Raw genomic sequence first — 23,862 nt, 5'->3', positions numbered from 1 at the left:
TCCCCATGTTGTACAACACAGCCTTGGAGCTCATTTCACACTTAGTAGTCTGTACCTTTTAATCCTTTGCCCCTGTATCACTCCTCCTCCCTTCCCTCTCCCCATCCAGCCTCCACAGTAGCTTTTCGGTGTGCAGGGTGCAGGGATCGAACATAGTGCAGCAGTGTGCAGGGTCTTAGTGTGAAGTGTGCAGGGATTGAACCCATGCCCCTTGCAATGGAAGTGTGAAGTCTTAACCACTTGATCTCCAGGGAAGTCCCAAGACGTTTTGCTGTCCCTATCCTTCCACCTTGCCTTCTGTTCACGTTCTAATCATCACTAGGGAGTTGGCAGTTCACTGAAAACCTGGATGGATTAAGGGTTTAACACAACAAAACAAACTACTAATGAACTAGAAGACAATGCAGAAAGTGTTTTTATAATATCAAACTGAGGAAAGCCTCCCTAAGCAAGACGCAAACCCTAGAAAAAGTGAAAGAAAAGATGATCAGGTTTGAGTGCATAAAAAATGTAAAATAAATAATCCGAAAAGGAAATTAAGAAAACAATGCCACTTACAATAGCATCAAAATGAATAAAAGTCTTAGAAATAAAGCCTAAGCCAGGAGGTGAAAGACTTGTACACTGAAAATTACAAAAAACTACTGAAAGAAATTAAACACAAATAGATGGAAAGACATCCCATGTTTATGAATTGAAAGACTTATAATTGCTCAGAGATTCAAGTCACCCAGTGATCTACAGTTTCAATACAATGAAAAATCCCCATGTTGTTATTTTTTTTACAGAAATAGAAAAGTTCATCCTGAAATTCATATGGAATCTCAAAGGAACTGAATAGCCAAAAAGAAGAACAAAGTTGGAGGATCTGCACTTCTGGATTTCAAAATATTACAAAGTTAGAGTAATCAGATCAGTGTGGTACCAGCATAAAGACAGACATAGAGACAAATGAAATAGAAGAGAGAACTCAGAAATAAACTCTCTCACATACACACAAAAATCTCAAATGAGTTTCAGTAAGGATGCCGAGAACACTCAACGAGGAAAGAACAATTTTTTCACTTGGATCGCCACAAGTGAAAGAATGAAGTTGGACCCTTGCCTAACTCCATATACAAAAACTAACTGACGCTGGATCAAAGATCTAAACATAAAAGGTAAAAAAATAAAACTTTTTGAGGAATGTGGGACAAAACTTTGCATCATTGGATTTGGTGACAGTTTCTTGAATGTGACATCAAAGGCATAGGCAGCAAAAGAAAAGAATAGACAAATTTGACTTGATGAAAATTTAAATTTCATGCATCAAAAGGCACTATGGATAGAATGAAAAGGATTTGGAATATATTTGCAAATCATATATCTGATATATGATTAATATCTAGAATATATAGAGAATTCCTAAAACTCAAAACAAAACCCGACAACAACCCACAAAATAACAACTATTAGCAAGCATATGGAGAAACTGGAGCTTCTGTGAACTGTTGGTGGGAATGTAAAATGGTACAGCTACTGGGGAAAACAGTGTGGGGGTAAGAAATTTTAAACAGAGTTACCATAAGATCCAATAATGCCACTTCTAGTATATACCCCCGAAGAGTTGAAAGCAGGGTTTTGAAGAGATATTTGCATACCTGTGTTCACAGTACTATTCACAACAGTCAAGTGATGGAATGCAAATATCCACCTATGAATGAATGGATAAGCAAAATGTGGTATAAACATAAAATGAAATATTATTCAGCCTTAACAAAGAAGAAAATTCTGACATACGCTATAATATGGATGAGCCTTGAGGACATATGCTAAATTGGAATAATCCAGCCATGAAAAGACAAATACTGTATGATTCCACTCATATAAAATACATAGAGTAGACAAATTCACAGAGACAGAAAGTAGAATGCTAGCTCCCAAGGGCAGGAAGAGGAGGAAAAGGGGTGTTGTCCTTTAATGATTATAGTTTCAGATTTTCAGGTGAAAAGGTTCTGACTATATGTTTCACACCAATATAAATTTATTTAAAATGACTGAACTATACCCCACAATTAAGGTGGTGTATTGATGCTTTTGAACTGTGGTGTTGGAGAAGACTCTTGAGAGTCCCTTGGACTGCAAGAAGCGCAAACCAGTCAACCCTAAAGGAAATCAGTCCTGAATATTCATTGGAAAGACTGATGCTGAAGTTGAAACTCCAATACTTTGGCCACCTGATGGGAAGAACTGACTCATTGGAAAAGACCCTGATGCTGGGAAAGATTGAGGGCAGAAGGAGAAGGGGGCAATAATGGATGAGATGGTTGGATGGCCTCACAGACTCAATGGACATGAGTTTGAGCAAGCTCCAGCAGTTGATGATGGACAGGGAAGCCTGGTGTGTTGCAGTCCATGGGGTCAGAAAGAGTCAGATATGACTGAGTGACTGAACTGAACTGAAGGTGGTGTATTTTACATTGTGCGGTATTTTTCCCACAATAAAAAATTATGTAGCAGAGAAAAATAAACAAATGTCAAAGATAAGCAAGAGACACGGAGAAAATGTTTACATCATACGTAACAGAAAAAATGTTTAAAATATCTAATATGAAAAGAGTTCCTCCCAAAGTCAGTGCTCTGTGACAGCCTAGAAGGGTGGGATGAGGAGGGAGTTGGGGGGGGTTCAAGAGGGAAGGGACATACATATACCTAATGTCAGTTTGTGTTGATATATGGCAAAAACCATCACGATATGGTAAAGAAATTATCCTCTAATTTAAAAAAAAACTTTTCATTAGAGAAAAAAAGCGTTCCTGCAAAACAATAGGGGAAAGTATAGCAATCCAAAAGAATAATCAGCGAAGAAGAAGCAACTATAAAAATAACTATTTATCCTAATAAATGTATGAAAGGATGCATAACTTCCCTATTAAGTGGTATTTCTCTAAATCCTCTAAGTGAAACCAATGTTTTCCCTTTTTTTTTTCCTTTTATTTTTAATTTTTATTTATTTTATATTTATTTTTGGCTGCACTGGGTTTTCCTTGCTGTGCTCAGGCTTTCTACAGTTGCAGTGAGTGAGGGCTACTCTCTAGTTGTGGTGCATGGGCTTCTTATTGCAGTGGCTTCTCGTTGCAGAGCAAGGTCTCTAGGCCTGTGGGCTTCAGTAGTTGCAGCACAAAAGCTCAGTAGTTGCCGTGCACCAGCTGAATTGCTCTGCGGCATGTGGCGTCTTAGTTCCTCGACCAGGGATGGAAGTCGAGTCCTCTGTATTGCAAGGTGGATTCTTAACCACTGGACCACCAGGAAAGTCTCACATGCTGTGTTTTAAAGAGACTTTACTGAAGGACTATGTATAGAGAGGTATGGGTAGAGCTAGGGAATTTAGTGAAGAATATTGAGGTATCATGGAGAAAGAAATGGCAACCCACTCCAGTGTTCTTGCCTGGAGAATCCCAGGGACGGGGGAGCCTGGTGGGCTGCCGTCTATGGGGTCGCACAGAGTCGGACACGACTGAAGCGACTTAGCAGCAGCAGCAGCAGCATTGAGGTATCAAGAAACTAACAAAATAAAAGAAAGAAACTAACAATAGTGGGGACCCTTTATCACCCCTAAGCCTAAAGAAACAATGGGAGGAAAACAAGTTCCAGGAGCCAGGTTGAAAAATGGAGCTGTGGGAAACAGGGTTACCAGACAGTAGCCACAGCTGTAGGAGGACACACCCTCTGCTGGAACCACAGCAAACCAGGGAGCAGCAGGGGAAACAAATAGGCCAGCATCTCTCTCGCTCTGCTCAACTCCGGAAGCCAGAAGGCAAGGCTAATACATCCTGCAAAGGTGAACCTCCCAGAAACACAGACAAGAGTAGAAAATGGATTTGGGGACAGTAACCTGCGCTTTGATGATATCCCATATGATAGAACAATAACTAACAATTTCTAAGTGCAAGTGTTGACTGAATAGTGGCATTATTATCATCCCCATTTTATAGATAGGAAAACCGAGGCACAGAGAAGTCATACTAGTTGTCCAGATTTCACAGATATCACACAGAGGTGCTGGGCTTTGAACCCAGGTATCTGATCTGCTAGAACCCAAGTTGTTAACCACTGCATCCCTCTGACTCTCGTTTTCCTTTTCCCTAGTTGGTGAAGTATATATTGATACAATAACTGATTTTTTGGAGGGCAATTTGACCACTTCTATAAAAAATAAAGACCTTATAAACAAAAAAGGTCTGAGATCCAGCAATTCCACTTCTAAGTAGCATTGTTCAGACATTCTCAGTGTCCCAGGATATGGGATATTCATCTTATACGTTTATAGACAACTTGAACAGACCCCTACCTCCAGCTTCAAGGATAACTCCTGATTAGCCTAAGCCAATGGTGGCGGTTGGTCTCTTCCTTCCACGGTGATTGGCTCAGAGTGAGCATGTGACAGTTGCAGCCAATGAGACGGAAGGGAAGGTCTGTTGCCAGGCAGCAGGGCTAAGCCTCCACTTGCCCAAGAAAGAAATCACTCCCCTCTTTCCCTAGACCGTTCTTCAGTCAGGTGGTGACATCGAATTCTATCACCAACTTGAACCCCAAAGAGAATGAGCCTGAGGACTGCACCCAATGAGGAGGAAGGACCTCTATTTGAAGAGGAGGAACCTGGAGCCCTGGAAACATTTTCTATCCAATAACTGCCTCCTCTTTGGGGCTCTCAAGTTCCTCTAGATCTCTGGTTGTGGGAGATGTGGGTTTTCTTATTGGTTAAGCTGGTTTGACCTGGGGTTTCCAGCCAAAGGTGTCCTAAACCAGTATGACTTGGCTGCCATAAAAGAAAAATCAAGTTCAACATCTCTTGTGAAATAGTCTTGCAGAAAAACAAAAATCAAAATAATAAATAAATGAACTTTAAATCTTGTCAACTTCTTGATCAGAAGATAAATTTACAGCACATGCAAAAGAGAGAGGAACACATACACAGAATACTGTCAGCAAAATCCAGATGCGGAGAACTCTATCAGACAAATGGATTCTTCAATAATAAAAAACTTAAAAAAAAGAAAATGAAGCGTAGGGACCAATAGATCAAAAAAGAACAAAAGACTTATCAACCAGCCACAGATGTGGGTCTCAATTGATTCCAGATTCAACCTGTTAAAATAAAAGTATGGTATTTGTGAGACAATTAGAAAAGTGAACATTGAGTGGATAATTGATAACATTAAGGAATTATTATTTTTTAAAGTGTGTAAGTTACTGTTCCTGATGGCTCAGACAGTAAAGAATCTACCTCCAATGCAGGAGACCTGAGTTTGATCCCTGGAAGATCTCCTGGAGAGGGAATGGCAACCCACTCCAGTATTTTTGCCTGGAGAATTCCATGGACAGGGGAGCCAGGCGGGCTATAGGCCATGGGGTCACAAAGAGTTGGACATGACTGAAGGACTAACACAAAGTATGTAAATCAGTCATCCCCAACCTTTTGGGCACCAGGGACCAGTTTCGTGGAAGATAATTTTTCCACCGACAGGTGGGGGGATGGTTTCAGGATGATTCAAGCGCATTAAGAAGGGAGAGCTCAGCCGTAAATACAGATGAAGCTTCACTTTCTGGCCAGCCGTTCACCTCCTGCTGTATGGATAGGTGGCTAACAGGCCACAGGCTGATACTGGTCCATGGCCCAGCAGTTGGGGATCCTTGATGTAAATGATACAGTGGTTTATGTTTAAAAAACAGAAAAGTCCTTAGCCTTTAGAGAAACATTAGAACTATTTACAGATGAAATAGTATGATGTGTGATATTTACTTCAAAATAATGCAGAGATGGGACAGGAGATACATGGGGAGAGATGAATCAAGATTGGCCTCGAGTTGACAATTGTTGAAACTGGGTGATGGGTGATGGTGATCCTTTCTCCCTTGAGGTATGCTTTAAAGTTTTCCATTATAAAAAGGTGTTGTTTTTTTTAAAGGTAGAGCCAGGGAATTCCCTGGTGGTCCAGTGGTTTTCACTGCCATGGGCCTGGGTTTGATCCCTGGTCAGGGAACTAAGATCTCAAAAGCCATGCAGCACAGCCAAAATAAAATAAAATTTAGAAGAATTTTAAAAGGCAGATCCGACAAAGTAAATTAAGTAAATAATGAAAATAAATTAAATGTTTTTTAATTTTAAAAATAAAAATTTTTTAAGATAGACAGAAAAGAAAAAATCTCCCTCTGAAATACCTTCTTTCTCTTGCATTGTCAAACTGCACCCACTCTCTACTATATCCTTCACATCAACATATACACGTTTGAATATCTCCCATCTTAAAAAATAAAAGTCTCCTTGCCATCACATCTCCAAAGAGATGCCGCCCTTTTCTCTGCTCATGTCAAGAGGTATCTCACCCCTGCTTTTGCTTCCTCCCCACTTGCCAATCGGCCACTCCTCTCTGCTCCTGCCCCCACCCTTGCTCCACTCCAAGCTGCTCCTGGCAAGGGCCCAGAGGCCTCCAGGTTGCCACGGCCAACGGTCACTTAACTTTGCTATCCAGAGTGTACTCTAAATGCTCTCAGCAACTTTTGACACAGCTGATTGCTCGCTCTCCTCCTCCGAACTCTCACTTGTCCTGGCCTTTGTGACACCAGCCTCACCTGCCCTTCCTCCTCTCTCTACACATCTCCTCCTTATCCCTTCCTGTCATCTTCCCAAGAGCCTCTGTCTGCGGTCCTCTTCTCTTCCTCCACTGCACCATTATCCCCTTTGAGTGTCTCTCCCGTTCCCACGCCTTTAACATCCTCCAGCCCCCACACCTCTCCTCCAAGCCCCCCACTACCTGCATCACCTGTGTCCCGAGATGCCACGAAGACAGTGGAGGGCATTGGTTAATAGTGTGGCCCTTGGGGCCCAATCATTTGGGACTGGATCCTGGCCCTGCAGTTTCCGAGCTGTGTGACCATGGGCGATTAATTAACCCCTCTGTGGCTCAATTCTCTCAGCTATTAAAGGAGGGGTTGAATAATACACATACCCTCTCACTGTCATTATGAGGGGTAAATGAGTCAATGAATATGAAGCACTTTGAACAGTGCTTGGCATGTTAAACTCAGTAAATATTAACTATCATTGTATCTCACGGGTTTCACAAACTTAACATGCCTCAAGTGGAACTCTGGATTCTCCCTTACTATTGGTACCTTTTAGAGGGAAAAAAAAGAAAAACTTCCTCTCCAGCCTTCCTCATTTCTATAAATGACACAACTGCCCTCAGAAACGGAGTTGTCCTTGATCTATTCCTTTTCCTTTGTACCATCTTCCTCTCTACCCATCTAATTCTTCATCCAGGGGAGTCTCCGGCAGTCCAGTAGTTAAGACTCTGTGCTCCTAATGCGGAGGGCACAGGTTCCATCCTTGACTGGAGAACTAAGATCCCGCATACTGCAGGGCACAGTCTTAAAAATAAGTAAAATAAAAGAAAATGGAAAATATGTCTCTCCCTGCTTAAACTCTTGTTATTGTTTAGTGGCTGAGTTGCGTCCAACTCTTTTGTGACCCCCATGGACTGTAGCCTGCCAGGCTTCTGTGTCCATGGCAATAATACCGGAGTGGGTTGTCATTTCCTTCTCCAGGGAATCGTCCCGACCCAGGGATCAATCCCACATCTCTTACATTGCAGGCGGATTCTTTACCACTGAGCCACCAGGGAAGCCTACTCAAACCCTTACTGGCTCTCACTTCTCTCTAATAATGGACCCTTACATGGACCCACCCTAGCCTACCTCCTATATGCCCTTCTCCTCTTGTTTTCTCTGCCTGAGCTTCCTCTGCCTTCTTCTCTGTTCTTCTAACAAGGTACAGTCTTGTGTACCTCAGGGCCTTTGCACATACTATTCCCACTGCCTAAAACATTTTTCCCTGATGTTTATATGATTGCTTCCTTCTTATTTTCCAAACTTCATCTTACCTGAGAACTTTCCTTATCACCCTACTTAATATCCTCTACCCCTGTTACTACTGAAAACAGCACCCTGCCCACTGAACTTAATACAATTTGTACTTACATATTTATTTGCTTGTTTCTTTGTTGATGGCCTGTCTTCCCCACTTGAGAGTAGATAGGTTGGCGGCGCGGGTTGCCTTTTTGTGTTCCTTGAGGAGGAGGGGCGTGTAATTGCCATATCCCTGGCTCTAAAATTCGTATTTGGTAACTGTAGGTACTTGGTAAATATTTGTGGAATGAATTATTGGATTGTTGATTCATAAAAGAACTCTGTGTATATGGCATTGTGGCAATTATGGAAGTCACTCCATAAACTGAGGCATGCAATAACGTTATTTCCTTGATGCTCCATTCTGCTGAGGCAGTTAGAAACAGGTTGAACTTCAATCCTTCTGAGGTTGGGCTACAGTTCCAGGATATTCAGCAGGGTCAAATTTGCTGGGGATATGGTGGACTGGGGGCAGGGGGCTCCCAGGTGGCACTAGTGGTAAAGAACCCACCTGCCAATGCAGCAGACATAAGAAATGCCGTTTCAATCCCTGGGTCGGGAAGATCCCCTGGAGGAGGGCATGGCAGCCCACTCCAGTATTCTTGCCTGGAGAATCCCATGGATGGAGGAGCCTGGAGGGCTATAGTTCATGGGATCACAAAGAGTTGGCCATGACTGAAGCTACTTAGCATACACATGCATGTGGAGAAGCAGGTAGATGAGAGAGGAGGCTGGGAGGGGAGCAGGCTGGACAGTATCCAGCCCTTAGGCAACAGTGATCCCTACTGAAACATCACCATCTTGTCCCCCTGGCCCTCTTGGTCCTGTGGTTTGCACTGTGTCTGCTTTGGGCTCAGAGCTCAGAATGATTTTGCAAGCTGCCTATGGTCTTGCCTGCCTAGTAACCCCCTGAGCCACTTCTTTCTGGGGACCCTGCCAAGAGGTAAGTGGCAGACCCCCCTTGGCATTCTTGGCCAAGATACTTAACACTACTGAGGCATCTTCTTCCCCTTCGGACTTCAGCTTTTGAAACACAGAAACCAGCTTTTCTACTCTTTCGAGACCCTGATGCTGAGAAAGATTGAAAGCAAGAGGAGAAGGAGACAACAGAGGATAAGATGGTTGGATGGCATCACCGACTCAATGGACATAAGTTTGAGCAAATTCCAGGAGATGGTGAAGGATAGAGAAACCTGGTGTGCTGCAGTCCATGGGATCACAAAGAGTCAGACGTCACTGGGCAACTGAACAACAACGTTTGCCACCTGTATCCCCAGGAGCATTGAACACAGAACCCAGAGCACCGAAAAATAGGTGGGGGGGGGACGGGGGGGCGGGCAGGGGTACTGGATTAGCATAGAAATATGTGTTTGGAAAGATCAAGCTTCCTACTGTGTAGGGAAATGACTATGGAGACTGAAATGGACAAGTCCAGTGAGAAGGTGACGATGATAGAAAGGAGTGATATGGCCGTGGAGATGGACAGAAGCCAATGGATCTCAGAGATATCTGGGAGATAAAAATCAACAGAAGTAGGTGAGGGACTGCTTAGGGGTGGAGCAGGTAAGGAAGGAGGCATCAGGAATGACTCCTGATTCAATCTTGAGAAACGGGATGGCTTTGCCATTGCACATGGAGTCCCCACTTCTGGAATATCCTCCTCCACTGTGACCTCTTTAGTGAGGTTACTGAGTCCTACTCCTCCTTCAGATCTCCATCCAAGCGTCACTTCTGCAGGGCCAGTCACGTTCTTCGGTTTGATGCGCTCCCTCTCCTTTGCATACTTACTGGGTGTGTGATCACACATCTGTTCACATCTTCCCCACCAGACTGTCAAGTGTGTGAGTGGATCAGAGCTCTCCCCTGTATCTCCAGTGCCTGGCACAAAAGGCTCCCAAATGAAATGAAAGCTCCAAAATGCAGGCAGAGGAGGCTCATGTGCGTTCTGCTGGCTGCTGTTTCTCAAGGGGAGTGTAGGGGAGTGTATGCAGCTGGATTTCAAAACACACAGACTCCTCCACCCTCAAAAGAGGAGGTGTCCTCACTCCACCTACTTTAAGAATCTGTGTGTGTGATGAGGCTGTTATTGGGAGTACAGTGACTGTGCACGTGAGGTAGGAAAAATCTCGACAAGAGTTAGCAGGGCCTCTCGGGGGTTCTGGAGCAAGGAGCCAGTGGGTGAAAGCAGGAGATGGAGGAGCTGGAGGGCCGGAGAGAAGCTTAGAGGGGAGGATTACAGGTCAGGCCTGGAGGTGGCAGAAAGTGTCCCCAGAGGTGTTCTGGACAGCAGGGCTGTAGGACGATCACATGCAGCCTCTGTCCTCTACACGGGTCCCCAGGAGCCTCCCTGCTGTCTGCTTCGACGAAAAGAAATACTCAACAAACCAGGCGTGTATGTCAGTCGCTCAGTCCTGTCCGACTCTGCAATCCCAGCCCGTAGCCCACCAGGCTCCTCTGTCCGTGGGATTTCCCAGGCAAGGATACTGGAGTGGGTTGCCATTTCCTTCTCCAGGGAATCTTCCCGACCCTGGAATCAAACTTGGGTCTCCTGAATTGCAGGTGGGTTCTTTATCACTGAGCCACCAGGGAAGTTCTCACTAACACACATCCACTGCAGTGTGGTTCATTAGTCTGTTGCTCAGTTCACTGGCTGTCTTCAGAAAGGTGTTAAGATGCTCAGTCGTGTCCAGCTCTTTGTGACCCCACAGACTATAACCCGCCAGGCTCCTCTGTCCATGGAATTCTCCCGGCCAGAATACTGGAGTGGGTTGCCATGCCCTTCTCCAGGGGATCTTCCCAACCCAGGGATTGAACCCGGTTCTCCTGCATTGCAGGCAGATCTTTTTTGACTGTCTGAGCCACTGAGGAAACACCCTCCCCTGTCTCTAGAACGGTGCCTGTGTCTATAAAGGCGTGAGGCTCCAGGAATATCTGTTGAGTGTTGAATGAAGGCACTCAGGAGCAAATGTTCTCAAAGTGTTCCCTGAGCGTGTGTGAGGCAGGGCATGTGAGGCAGGGCGGAGGCACAGGGGATTACTACTGCTCCTGCATGGATTAAACAAGACAAAGTCTTGGCAGTTTAATACCCTCGGGTCAAAATCTAGGAAGAGAGAAGCTGGGTTGAGCATGAGGAGTGTTGTGGGAAGAGGCCGGATGGGTGTCACAGGGCAAGCGGGGGCACCCCTGGGGCATCCCTGGGGACAGACCCAAGGGAAACCATAAGGGGTCTTCCAGGAGGCTCCGCGACCCCAGCCTGACTGATGGACACCCCTACCCTACCGGGCAGTTGGGGGCTGGCAGGAATTTGCCCTGGTGACCTCCCCAGGCGCACTCCTGTCACCATGGTGACCAATCGCAAAACAAGCAGCCTGATTGTCCCTGCTCAGCGGGGCAGGTGAAACCCCAGCCACGTGACCGATACTGGGCCAGGTGCGGTTAAGGGACACCCGCTGCCTCCCTGTCTTAACCCATTCAACACCGCAGTGTCCCTGCCGCTGCAGGCCCCACCCCCTTGGTTCTCCGTCCCCAGCCAATGGGTGGTGACAAAACACCCAGAGCACTGCGCCAGGAGTCACACGGCACGGGAAGGACGTCCGGCTGGGTCACGCGGGGGCTGCGTGACTGCCGCTGGGTCACTTTGCCTCCCATGTCTCCGTTCTCTCAGCAGTAAAATGAGGATGCTAACACCCTCCCTCTTCCCAGGGAGGTTGGACCACTGGGAACAGAGATGCGGAAGTGGAGAGCCATCACAGACATAGAGCATCCTCGTTCTGTACCCCGCTTCTTCCCTTACATCAACCTCAATATATCAGGGGCTTGCCACTTCTCCAAGAGGGAGACCCTCACCAACCACCAGCGAGTCCAGTGGCCCGTTCCTGACATGCTGGGAGGGAGGGGTGGGCAGCCCTCAGGTGGACCCCTCCCCAACACCCCATCAGCAGAGTCCTTCCAAGGTAGCAAGAACCCCTCTCCTGGCCCCACAGCTTTTTCTGGAGTGTTCAAGTGAAAACCTCAAGCCAACTGGTTTTTCTGCTTGCCAGCCAGCCCCTAACCAGCCACGTGATACAGCTGGGGCCCAGGACTCAGAAACATCTCAAGACGCTTCTGCTCCTAGACCCAGGGCTCCAGCCAGAGGCAGATGGTCAAGGGCTGCGGGCCAGGCTCAGGTTACCCAGTTAGTCAGCAGGCTGGGGTGGGGTGGGGACCCACTTGAAACCACCTTTGAAATGTTATGCTTCTGAATCACCAACATGACGTCAACCCCCTTCCCATTTACCCACCAATTCTAGAAAAACACCCTGCCTGTTCTCCAAGGACCCCTCCCAGACCTTAGGCCAACCCCCTCTCCAGGGCTCAGATGTTCTCCTCATTCCCCTAATGACTATGCTGGCAACAAATGATTACACCACCTGGTGTGTTTAGAGTCCCCAGTGACCTCAGAGCCCTCCCCAGATTAGAACAAAACACCTGTCTGTCACCAGCTGGCTCAAGATGGGGACCACTTTATTAGGCAAGGTATTGATGAGGCCATATAATTAGGATGCTCCTAACTGTACTGACTCCATCAGGCTTGTCCTCAAGAGGTAGGGGAGAAGCCACTGTAACCCTGGATGGCCCAGGACCATGTCCTGGAAGGGGCGTGGACCCAGTCACCAGCTGAATTGACACCTAAGCCTCAGCTAGTGCCTGACTCTCTCCATGATCATTCAGTGAAATTACTATTGCTCTTTGTACCAGATGAACAAAACATGACCTGGGGCTTCCAGGAACCCCCAGCCTATGGTGGACATAAAGAAGGCCGGACTCTTGACAAATGCTTTGAGAACATGGGGTGGAAGAGATTAGCTTCAACTGGGGAAATCTGGAGAGGTTTGAGGAACAGGTGGCAGTTATCCCGGACCTTAAAAGATGTGGAGGATGGCCAACTGGCTATTTGGATGGTGGCACAGCACTGAAAGCGGGAGGAGAAGGGGATGACAGAGGACGAGATGATTGGATGGCATCACCAACTCAATGGTCATGAGTTTGAGCAAGTTCTGGGAAATGGTGAAGGACAGGGAAGCCTGGTGTGCTGCAGTCTACAGGGTCGCAAAGAGTCAGACACAACTGAGCGACTGAAAAACAACACAGCATCCCAGTGGGAAGTAGTATTGGTAAGGACCTGAAGGGAGGTGTGTAGTGTAGTCTTTGGGGGTGCCTGGTTGGTCCGCACCACGTGACTTATAGGACCTTAGTTCCCCAACAGAAATTGACTCAGGACCCTCAGCAGTGAGAATACAGAGTCCTAACCACTGGACCACCAGGGAATTCCCCTTGATGTTTGTTTTGAAATAGAAAAGCTATTTTATTTATTTGGCTGTCTTTGGTCTTAGTTGTGGTATGCAGGATCTTCAATTCTCATTTCCGCATGTGGGATCTTTTATATATATATGTGTGTGTGTATATATATATATATATATAATTTCATTTGCTGGTTTTGGGCTGTGCTGGGTCTTCGTTGCTGCACAGGCTTTTCCCTAGTTGCGGCAAGTGGGGGCTACACTTTGTTGCAGTGCTAGGGCTTCTCATTGTGGTGGCTTCTCTTGTTGCAGCTCCTGGGCTCTAGGACACAGGCTCAATAGTTATGGCGCAGGGACCCAGTTACTCTGTAAAATGTGGGATCTTCCCAGACCAGGGATAAGACCAGCATCTTGCATTGCAGGCAGAGATTCTCCACCACTGAGCCACCAGGGAAGCCCATGCAGGATCTTTGTTGCAGTATGTAGGATCCAGTTCCCTGACTAGGTGTCAAACCCAGGCCCCTGCATTGGGAGCGCGGAGTCTTAGTCACTGGACCACCAGGGAAGTCCCTCCCCTGATGGTTTCTGAGCAGAAGAACGCCTTAGAAAGAGCAGCTACTCTTGTAACTGCTGAAGGCTCGACTGCTGTGGAACCCAGCTGAGACCTGAGACAATGTCGCCACTGCCACTATTAGCCCAGACAAGGAAGAGAACATGGCAGTCCATCAGGGTTCCAAAAAGAGGGTGACATCCTTGCACGATGTGCTGAGCCGGTGGGCGGATTATTAATATTTCTCTGCTGATAAATGGGGGGCGTGGTGAGCACAGCTGAACCCAATACAGCTCAGTGCACTAAGCAAATGCCCTCTCTAGTACAAACAACTGGCCTCCCACCTTGACTCGCAGACCAGATTCCGGTTCTACCGCTTGTAAAAGTTACTTGCCTCGGTTTCCCCATCTGTAAAGAGGTGGTGGGGGAGGAGGCGGGCAGGTTGGAGATGACCTCTAGAGTCTCTCCGAGCCCCTTCTAGAGTCGACTTCAAGATTAGTGAGAGGTGTTCTGCTCCTTCCGGCCTGCCTGGGCCCTCGGCAGTGGAGCACAGCGCCTCCAAGCTGGCGTCTCGGCAAGGGGAGCCACTCCTGCCGCCGTGCGCGGCACAGTAACACCGCATCTACCCAAGGCGGCGCTAGAGGGCACAGGAGCAGGCCGCAGCGGGGCCAGGCAGGGACTTCAGCGGCTTGCCAAGGATCTGCCCCGCGGCCACAGTTCAACCCCAAACCCCGTGACTACATCTCAAGCGGCTGAGACCAGACTCCGAAACGAAAGCTCCGATTCCCGGCATAGGCTCTGCGCTTGGGAGGAGCCGGGCGGGAGCTTAGCGGGGCGGGGTCAGGGCATTGGGCGGCTCCGCCCGGAGCGTGGCCAGGGGCGGGGCTCTCCCCTGTGGGCGTGGCACCCGCAGTGTTACGTACGCGCGCAAGGGGCGGAGCCTAGAAGAGAGACAGGTTTCCGGGATTACGTAGGGAGACGTGAGCGGAGGCGGGGCGCTCCGCGCTAGGGGGCGGGGAGAAGGCGGAGCTCCGGGCGAAATTGGGCGGGGGCCTGAGCGAGGCGAAGCCAAGGGAACAGCACGAGGTGCGCGCCGGGTAGCAGATCCCGGAGATGCTCCGCTGGACGCGCGCTTGGACGCTCCCCTATAGGGGGCTCGGCCTCTCCAGTTCCAGCTTCTCCAGACTGCCTATCGCACCCAGCAGCAGTCAAGGCGGCACCGAGCCGAGGTCAGTCAAGGGCGGCCGCTGGGAGGCCGTCCCTCGCTCCTCCCCGCACCGCCCCCCCGCCAGTTTGTCCCAGTTGGCTCCGCTTCCCCCGCTTGGGCCCTCCCTCTCCCAGGCCGCTCGCTCATCCGCTTCCCCCGCTTGGGCCCTCCCTCTCCCAAGCCGCTCGCTCATCCGCTTCCCCTGCCGGTTCAGACCCTTACCCCACCTTCGTTCCTCCCGCCAGACCGGTGCCGCTTTCCTACAAGCTTCTGGACGGCGAGGCAGCTAGCCCGCCCCTTGTCTTTCTGCATGGGCTCTTTGGCAGCAAAACCAACTTCAACTCCGTCGCCAAGGCCCTGGCTCAGCAGACAGGCCGGAGGGTGAGCTTCCGGAGTCGGCGGGGCCCTGAGAGAGGTGGAGTCTGTGGGCGGGGCCCTAGAGGAGGCCGAGGTGTGGCCAGCTTCTCTGTCCCCAGCACTTGGGAGAGGCGGGTCTCTCTGATCGGAAATCAGAGATTGACCTTCTGAGGATGGAGGCCCCAGGGCAGACCCAGGCCCACGATGAACCCCATTCATTCCCTGGTGCTTTCACGCACCCAGTCCTTCACTCGTATTATAGATCTCCGTCTGTATGCTCCACCCTGACTCAGGCTCCTGCCCGCTAAGGGGGCCAGACCCTGCTTGTTCACCAGGGATGACAGGGGCTTTCCACCTCCTGCAGCCGCCCGCCCTGCTGTGCTCCAGCTGTTGACAATTCTTGGTGTCTGCTTTCTCTGTAGCTTCCAGCAAGCTAGGCCAAATGTCTGGAGACGTGGTCACACTCCTTGGGCCTTCTGGCATGGTGGCTCCGGTTCTTCATCTGGGCCTCCAAGGTCTGAGAACAGGAGTCTTCTCACTGTCCGGGCCATTTTCCCCCTTCTGGATCTCCCCCACCCCGGGCTCTCCACCTCCCTCAACCTGCAGATCTGCCAGGCTTTTGGCTCTGCCCTGACTGTGGATGCCAGTGCTGCTCCCCCCCTTCCCCAGGTGCTGACAGTGGATGCTAGGAACCATGGTGACAGCCCCCACAGCCCAGACATGAGCTACGAGGCCATGAGCCAGGATATGCAAGACCTCCTGTCCCAGCTGGGCCTGGTACCCTGCGTCCTCATTGGCCACAGCATGGGAGGCAGGACCGCCATGCTACTGGCACTTCAGAGGGTGAGCCGTCTCTCTCCAGGGCTTCCTCCTATCCGCTGTTGCCCCTGAGCGCCCAGCAGGCAGCCTGGAACTCCAGCGAGCCTTGGATGGCCGAGTTCCAGATCCAGGAACCTGCCCTAAGGTCCCCAGTCTGCTTCTCTCCCGCAGCCGGAGCTCGTGGAGCGCCTGATTGCCGTGGACATCAGCCCAGTGGAGACCACGTCCAGCTCGAACTTTCCAAACTACGTCACAGCCATGAGGGCCGTGGACATGGTGAATGAGGCGTCCCTTTCCGGCGCCCGAAAACTGGCCGATGAGAGGCTCAGCTCTGTTATCCAGGTAATGCACGCAAGCCCCTGCGTGGTGTTGTGGGCAGAGGAAGAGTGGCAGCCCCAGGCCTCACACAGAGCCCCCCACCCCGCAACCGCGGGACCCCCACAGAGCGTGAGCTTGCGGCAGTTCCTCCTCACCAACCTGGTGGAGGTGGATGGGCGCTTCGTGTGGAGGGTGAACCTGGATGCCTTGGCCCAGCACTTGGACAAGATCTTGGACTTCCCCGCACGACAAGAAACCTACTCTGGGCCAACCCTCTTCCTCCGGGGTGGAAACTCTCAATTCCTGCTGTAAGCCAGGCTGGGTGGTAGGGACAGGCATACCTGACTTAGCCAGCCCCTCATCCTGCCTTGGGGAGGGCTGGGGTGTGGGTAAGGGGTGCCTGAAAACCGGAAACACCGCTGGGCATGTAGACTCACGTGGCTCTCCCTCTCTCCCCGCTTGGCCTCTGTGTCTCTCCTTCTCTCTCCACCTCCCTGCTGTCACCCCTTCTCGGCCGCCTTCTCTCTGGATTATAGTCCCAGCCACTACCCTGAGATCAGGCGGCTGTTCCCTCGGGCCCAGATGCAGACTGTGCCGAACGCTAGCCACTGGATCCACAGCGACCGCCCGCAGGACTTCATGGCTGCAGTCCGAGGCTTCCTGGCCTAAGGGTTGCTGGCCAGAGGGGACGTGAAACCCCAGGCGTCAAGGCTCTGTGTCCTGCTCCTTGTTTCCATACAGAAGCACTCCGAGGGCACGAGGATGCAGAAGGGGTCAAACCTCAAACTTTAATGAATAAAGACACTCCTTCCAAGGTCTTGGGCTGAGCTCTCTCACCGCCAGCGTCCCCACCGACTCAGGGGGAATCGGATCCAGGGAGTCCTGGCAGTTCCAGGGTCTACGGGGGCTCCCGGAGCGCCCCGGGACTCTCTCTGCAGCTGACTCTCAACCTGCTGCCTCACCAGCCGTTGCATGTCCTCCTGGGGGCCGGGAGAGCAGGGTCAGGGGCCAGGCCTGTGCTTGTCTGGCCCTGCCTCCCGGGCCCGGCCAGCACGCCCACCCTACCTCCCAGGCCTCCACCTCCTGCCTCAGTCTCAGCTTCTCCTCCAGAACTTCCAGCAGCTGGGCCTCCACAGCACGCAGCTTGGCTCTGCACATGTCCAGCTCAGCCTCCACGGCCTGCTTCCTGAGAGGGACAGAGAGCAGCCTGAGGCTCAGGCCCTGCAGACGTGGTTCTGGGCCCTGGGGGTGGACCAGTGTGGCCACAGCCCCCTGCCTTGGGACAGTATTCATACAAGTATCTATGCAGCTTTCCTCCCAGGAATGCCCGACTTCCCTGCTTTCCCTCCTGGCAGGACAGAGCCTCGATGGGGAGCCATCCACCGCCCTCCCAACCCCCACAAGCAGCTGCCTCTCACTTGGCGATAGCGTCATCTCGCTCCCGGAGGACCTGGTCCAGCGAGGGCTCTGTCTGGGTGTCCCCCAGTGCTCCAGCCGCTTGGGATTCTGGGCTCTGCGGTTGGGTGACAGGAGGGAGCAGGGGTTTCTGGGTCTTGCTTGGATGAGGTGTCCCACGTGGCCCTTCCGCCCTGAACTTGATCCTGATGCCAGTGTCAGGAGGGGAAGGGTCTGAGACACTGCACCTGCCTGCCAGTGCCCCAGTCTCTCCTTCCTGCTGAGGGGATAGTAGGTGTGGCCCCCTTCCCACCTAAGGGGGAGCAGAGGGGACAGAGTGTTTGGGCCACCGGGGAGGAAAGGCATTCTTACCCAATCCCCAGGAAAGGGATGAAGTGGCTTCAGAAGGACAACTTACCCCTCTAGGGCCCCAGACTGAGAGGGTGGCCTGGGGACCGGGACTCTTGTCAGTGGGGTGGAGCAGGCGGAGGACATGGCCCTTTGCCCTTCCTGTCCAGGCACTCCCTGTTAGGCCCCACCCCCAGCGGCTGCCCAGGCCCTCGCCTCCCCTCCTGGAACCCTCTGGCCAGACCCAGTTTTCTCAGCCCCTTCCTTGCCCAGTCATTCGTGCCCTTCACCTCAAGGGGGCGCTCCACTCACGTCAGGAGATGAGAAAGGAGTGAGAGCCTGTGCTCAGTGACCGAGTCCTATCAGACTGCGACCCTCTGGACTGCAGCACGCAGGCTCCTCTGTCCGAGGGATTCTCCAGGCAAGAATAATGGAGTGGGTTGCCATTTCCTCCAGGGGATCTTCCTGGTCCGAGGATTAAACCCACGTCTCCTGCAGCTCCTACATTGACAGGCGGATTCTTCACCACTATCCTGAAGAGTTGGCATCTTGGAACCTTGGATGGCATCATCCATATAACCATAACCTTAGCTCAGCAGAAAACAAAAGGGAAATAGGTTTAACTGTTCCTGGCAAATTTCTCCTAACATCTACCAAAGACAGTTCCCATCTGGGGATTCCCAGGCAGTCCAGTGGTTAGGACTCCATGGTCTCACTGCCAGGGGCTTAGGTTCAATCTCTTGTCAGAGAACTAAAATCCCACAGGTTGCACAGCAAAAAAAAGAAAAACATTCTCCTAACATCTTGAACATCCATCCTCCCTAGCAATACCTCCAGTATTCCCATATTATTGCTCATTATCCCCCCAATACTCCCCACATTCTGATCCTGGAGCATGGGTGGGGGTGCTGTGTTCTGAGGGGTTGGGGGTGGGGTGGTCTCGGAATCTCAGTATCCCACACCTCCCTGGATGCAATCAATGAGTGCCCAGGGGACATCAGAGATATAAAAGGGCTTCCCCTTTGAGAGACCTCTGCAGCACAGTTCTGTCTTGGACATAGACCATTAGACCCTCAGTCCTGCTCTAAACAGTATATCCTTTTCCGAGATCCCCCCCCCAGGAAGCTCCCTGCAGACATGACTCCCGATGGTCTGTGGGTCCCACTCAGCCAGGTGCACCTTCAACAGCCAAATGTCCCAGTTTCTTTGAGCCCCAGTGAGGAGGTAGAACTGAGCTGAACCCCTAAACACCCCTTTTGTGGAAGTTTCCATTCAATGTGTTTCCAGAGGAGGCTACTCTGTCATGATCCAGAGAGGACCCCTGCTCTCAGACCTCTGGGTATAATCAGAAAAGGGTGTCAGGGAGCCCAGGGACAGGGGTAGCACAGAGGGCCCTCACATCCAGTCACGGGGGTTCCACAGGGGCTTATCTAAAAATGAGTCCCGAAGGCCAGCAGGAGTCAGCCAGAAGGGTTCACATTCATGCCAGGCTAACATTCATGCCATTTCTTTTAACCTTTTACTTTGAAACAATTTCAAACTGTAATGTCCAAAAAAAAAAAAAAAATCTAATGTGGTGTTAAACATTGCTCCCAGTTGTCCCATCTCTCTGGCCTCCCTCAATCTAGAACAACTTTGCAGCCTTTCTTTGAATTTTGACCTTGGCGTGTTTGAAGATTACAGGGAAGTTATTTTGTAGACTGTCCTGTCCTTCGATATGGGTTTGTTCATTCCTGCCTCACGATTAAACGACCATTACACATTTTGGGCAGAAACATAACAAAAAAAGATGCTGTGGGTTTTTTTGTTTTGCTGCGCCACGGAGCCTGTGGGATCTTAGTTCCCCGAACAGGGATTGAACCCAAGCCGTGGCAGTGAAAGCACCAAAGTGCCAAGTCCTAACCACTGGGCCACCAGGGAATTCCTGATGCTGTGTTCCAGTGTCATTTGGAACCATGACTGGTGGTGCTGGTAATGTTGACTACTTGATCATAATTAGTAAGTATTGAGAAAATGAGGTATTTTATGACCATAGGTTTCAGCATCCATTGATGTGTCTTGTCTGAATTATTAATACAATGGCTTGCAAATGGCGATTTTCCAATTTTATTATTTCTTCTGCATTTATTAGTTGGCCCTCTATTATTAATACAAAGAAGAACTTTTTCTTCACCCCTGTTTCTTCATTTTACTTATGTCAGGTGGACTTGTGATATTCTATTTTATTCAACAGGTTATAACACATTCCTATCATTTATTTTGATGCTTAGATTGTCCCAGGACTGGTCAGGGGGTGGCCCTTGCCGACATTCATTTTAATGTGTTGTATCCTTCTTTGGAACCTTCCATTCTTTCTGGCTCAAGAAGATATTCCAGGTTCACCTTGTTTTTCCCTGCCCCCAGCCCTAGAATTATCCATTTTGGCAAGAATACCTGTTTCTTTTTGGTGGTGAATAGTATTTAGAAACCAAGATGTGGGTGGGTCTTAGTTGTGCTCAATGCAGTTAAGGGAACGACTCCTGCCAGGCCCACTCGGTAGACACACATTTTATATACACACATAAACATACACATTTATACCTCTGTCTATTCCTTCATCTGTGTGAGAGTTAATTTTGTATGTCAACTTAGGACTGAGTCACTGGATGCCCAGTTATCTGGTTAAACATTACTTCCGGGTGTGTCTGTGAGGGTGTTCCCAGAAGAGATTAGCATTTGACTTGGTGGCCTGAATAGAAAGGGTGGCCCTTCCCAAGATGGACAGGAATCATCCAATCCATTGAGGGCCTGAAAAGAACAAAAAGCCAGAGGAAAGGCTGAATTCTCTCTTCCAGCCTGTTGAGCTGAGATCTTGGTCTTCTCCTGCCCTTGGACTGGTACTCACACCACAAGGGCACTTGCCCTTCTCAGGCCTTTTTTCTCAGTCTAGAACTCCAGCACCCTGCTTTCCAAGTCTCCAGCTTGCAGACAGCAGACTGTGAGACTTCTCAGCCTCCATAATAGCATGAGTCAATTCCTCATAATAAATCTCTTTCCCTATATTTATCCTATTGGTTTTGGTTCTCCGAAAACCCAAATGAATACAACTTCCATCTATTGAAAGATGGTTGTCATTCAGACATTACATTCCAGTCCAGAGGCACTGGGCTCATCCTAGCTTTCCCCCTTTCCAGATTTTTACTCCCTTTTCCCCAGTTGTCTTCAATATATTCTTATAATCAATGTATGTAGCTAACCCTGTATGTAGCTAATCCCCAGAGACAACAACAGGCTGCCCCCGACTTAAATGCCCACCTTACAAGGGGTTGGGTCCAGCAGGGCTGCCTTCTTACCCCACCCCAGTGCTATCTGCACACGTGGCCCTGGCTGCCATTGGCCTATCAGACATTTCTAAGAGATTTTTTTCTGAGGGAGGGTTGCTGTACTGTATGTGGGATCTTAGTTCCCTAACCAGGGATAAAACCCACACCCCCTGCCTTGGAAGACAAGACCTAACTACTGGACCACCAGGGAAGTCCCTCTAAGAGCCTTATCTTCATTCATTCCACAGGTATTTACTGAGCACCTACTATTACATCAGGCGTGTTTCCAGGTGATGGAAAGCAGGAAGACAAAGTTCCCTGGCCTCCTGAGCTCACATTCTAGGGAAGGGAGACAGACAATAAACAAAAAGTACACCAGATGGTAAGAAGTTTTGTGAAGAAAGAGGAGAAGAATAAGAAAAGACTAGGAGACTGCTAGTTTATGTAATCTTGTGCTACCCTAGGGAGAGCGCAAATATTAACCTACCACTTAGATGAAAAATAGCCATTCTCATGACTTGGAATAAGAATTTTTCCAGCAACAGCATCATTTATGGATTCAAAAGGTCTGTATTTCCAAACACAAGTGAAGATGACACATTCAAGAAAACTGTATGGGGAAAGTCAAACAAGGGGCTAGGTCTGGCTCATGGCAGATGACAATGAGAAGCACAGATGCAAGTGAAGGGTTTGAATCAGCTTTCACAAAGCGTGAGCATGGAAAAGAATTGCCTTTGAAATAAAGTTATTCTTAAAAATATGTGCTTTAAAATCTTTCAATTTGAAAAAAACACTTTCAATATGAAATGTTTTCACTAAATATCATAACCAGGCAGTTGCATGTTTCATCTACATCCCTAAATGTTTTAATTAGAATAGTGGGCCAAATTCCTTGTTTAAAAATATCTCGCTGGGAAAAGGAGGGCAATGTATTCAAGCATATCGTCAATTTCATCACCCACCCTACCTCCAATTATCACGTGCTGAGCAGTGAGACTCCTTCTCCAGCTGCCTACTCCCTGCGTCTCCCTCCTCCACTGCACCCCCAGCATGGCTGAGCCCAAGCCTCAAGACTGAACTGGAAGATGGTTACAGGTTGACGGTGGGCTGGGAGTCTGGAGCCTGGAAGGAGAAGGAGAGCTGCCTGCTGGGCGGGGCCCAGCTTTGTGGTCAAAACAGCTTGGGTTTGCAAGGGCTAGGTGGCTTAGAAACCGTGTCACCTAACCCTCAGTACCTGCTATGTGTTTACCTCTCTGAGCCTCATCATCTCATCTGTGAACTTAAACTAAGGAGGGTGTCCCTGAGAGGGCCACAGTAAGGGTGAGGCTTACACAATGGCCAGCACATGGGCCGGGGCCAGACTACCCAGGAGAGGAGAAAGAAGAAGAAATCCTTCCAGAAAGCAGCAGAAAAGCCACAGTGGGAGAACATTGACCACACACACACACACACACACACACACACACACACACGCACGCACGCACACACACACTTCTCCCAGGCATGGAGCCTGGGTCAGCTGCCCCTTCCTGCTCTGCAGCCCCCACAAGTCGGCCCCAAGGACAGTTCTGTTCCCAAATCCTATAAAGCTGCCTTCCATTCCTCCTCCTGACCCCAACAGCCTCTGGACTTCCCCATCATTGTCTTGTCATGGTCAGGGTGTCTCTCTCACCAGTCTGGAGGACAGGTGATGACTGTCATCATCCCAACCTGGGCACAGGTGCTCCAAGCCAAGGACATGGCCGAGGCAACACCGGCTTTGCCCAGCAGGTGGCAGCAGTTGCCAATATCAGAGATCTGGTGGGCAAGGACCGCCAGCCTGTAAAACGGAAACCCCAAACTGCCTGGGCTTAGGGGGCTTCCAGATGCCCAACCTGTCCCTCAGTGCTTCTTTACAGGAACACGGCTCATCCACACGTGCCAATGTTTATCGCTTACCCCACAAACACACTTTCTGTGCCATCCCTGCGGAATCAACAAGAGCATGACCCAGGTCCTTCCCTTGTGCTGCTGAGTTGCTCCGTCATGTCCGACTCTTTGTGACCCCATGGACTGTAGCCCACCAGGCTCCTCTGTCCATGGGATTCTCCAGGCAAGAATCCTGGAGTGGGTTGCCATACCCTCCTCCAGGGGATCTTTCCTGGGATCAAACCCGAGTCTCATATCTCCTGCATTGGCAGGCAGGTTCTTTACCACTAGCGACCCCTGGGAAGCCCCTCCTTCCCTTTAGGTGTCCCCATCCAACGAGGGGACAGACACCTAACACACACTATATCCACACAGGACAATAAGTGCTGTAGTCAGGATAAATACTAAGATCCCACAAGCTTCCTGGTGCAG

The 23,862-nt window shown here is 49.7% G+C and overlaps 2 protein-coding genes across 5 annotated transcripts in view; one reads left to right on the top strand and one right to left on the bottom strand.

Moving 5' to 3' along the window:
* The window catches only part of CLDN4 (claudin 4), a 47,217-nt gene extending 38,383 nt beyond the window's left edge, over window positions 1-8,834 (bottom strand). The window contains exons 1-2 of the mRNA XM_081557912.1: window positions 8,020-8,834; window positions 4,331-5,127 (exon numbers count right to left, since the gene is read on the bottom strand). The gene's annotated coding sequence lies outside the window, so the exon portion shown is untranslated. The remainder of the gene's footprint in view (window positions 1-4,330; window positions 5,128-8,019) is intronic.
* A 5,989-nt stretch (window positions 8,835-14,823) lies between these two features.
* On the top strand, window positions 14,824-17,291 carry ABHD11 (abhydrolase domain containing 11). 4 transcript variants are annotated; one of them, XM_081557904.1, is made up of 6 exons: window positions 14,824-15,005; window positions 15,229-15,364; window positions 16,010-16,183; window positions 16,331-16,501; window positions 16,604-16,785; window positions 17,014-17,291. In XM_081557904.1, exons 1-6 carry the CDS (start codon window positions 14,890-14,892, stop codon window positions 17,144-17,146), a joined length of 912 nt encoding a protein of 303 aa, XP_081414030.1. In that variant the 5' UTR covers window positions 14,824-14,889; the 3' UTR covers window positions 17,147-17,291. The 4 variants fall into 4 exon arrangements, with proteins under 4 accessions (XP_081414030.1, XP_081414031.1, XP_081414032.1 ...); XM_081557905.1 differs by having other exon boundaries at window positions 14,824-15,009; window positions 15,251-15,364; XM_081557906.1 differs by lacking the exon at window positions 16,010-16,183.
* The last annotated feature ends 6,571 nt before the right edge of the window (window positions 17,292-23,862 follow it).

The sequence above is a fragment of the Giraffa tippelskirchi genome, chromosome 13 (genome assembly GCF_054371585.1).
Source record: "Giraffa tippelskirchi isolate mGirTip1 chromosome 13, T2T-mGirTip1v1.2.pri, whole genome shotgun sequence".
Classification (NCBI taxonomy): domain Eukaryota; kingdom Metazoa; phylum Chordata; class Mammalia; order Artiodactyla; family Giraffidae; genus Giraffa; species Giraffa tippelskirchi.
The sequence above is the reverse complement of the archived record's forward strand: the minus strand, read 5'-3'. Positions and strand labels throughout refer to the sequence as shown.

Bases quoted from the DNA above. Each gene is read 5' to 3' on its own strand.
- ABHD11 (XM_081557904.1), top strand. From the start codon at position 14,890: ATGCTCCGCTGGACGCGCGCTTGGACGCTCCCCTATAGGGGGCTCGGC. The intron at 15,365-16,009 runs GTGAGCTTCCGG...CCCCTTCCCCAG, and splicing joins CTCAGCAGACAGGCCGGAGG to GTGCTGACAGTGGATGCTAG. The intron at 16,184-16,330 runs GTGAGCCGTCTC...TCTCTCCCGCAG, and splicing joins TGCTACTGGCACTTCAGAGG to CCGGAGCTCGTGGAGCGCCT.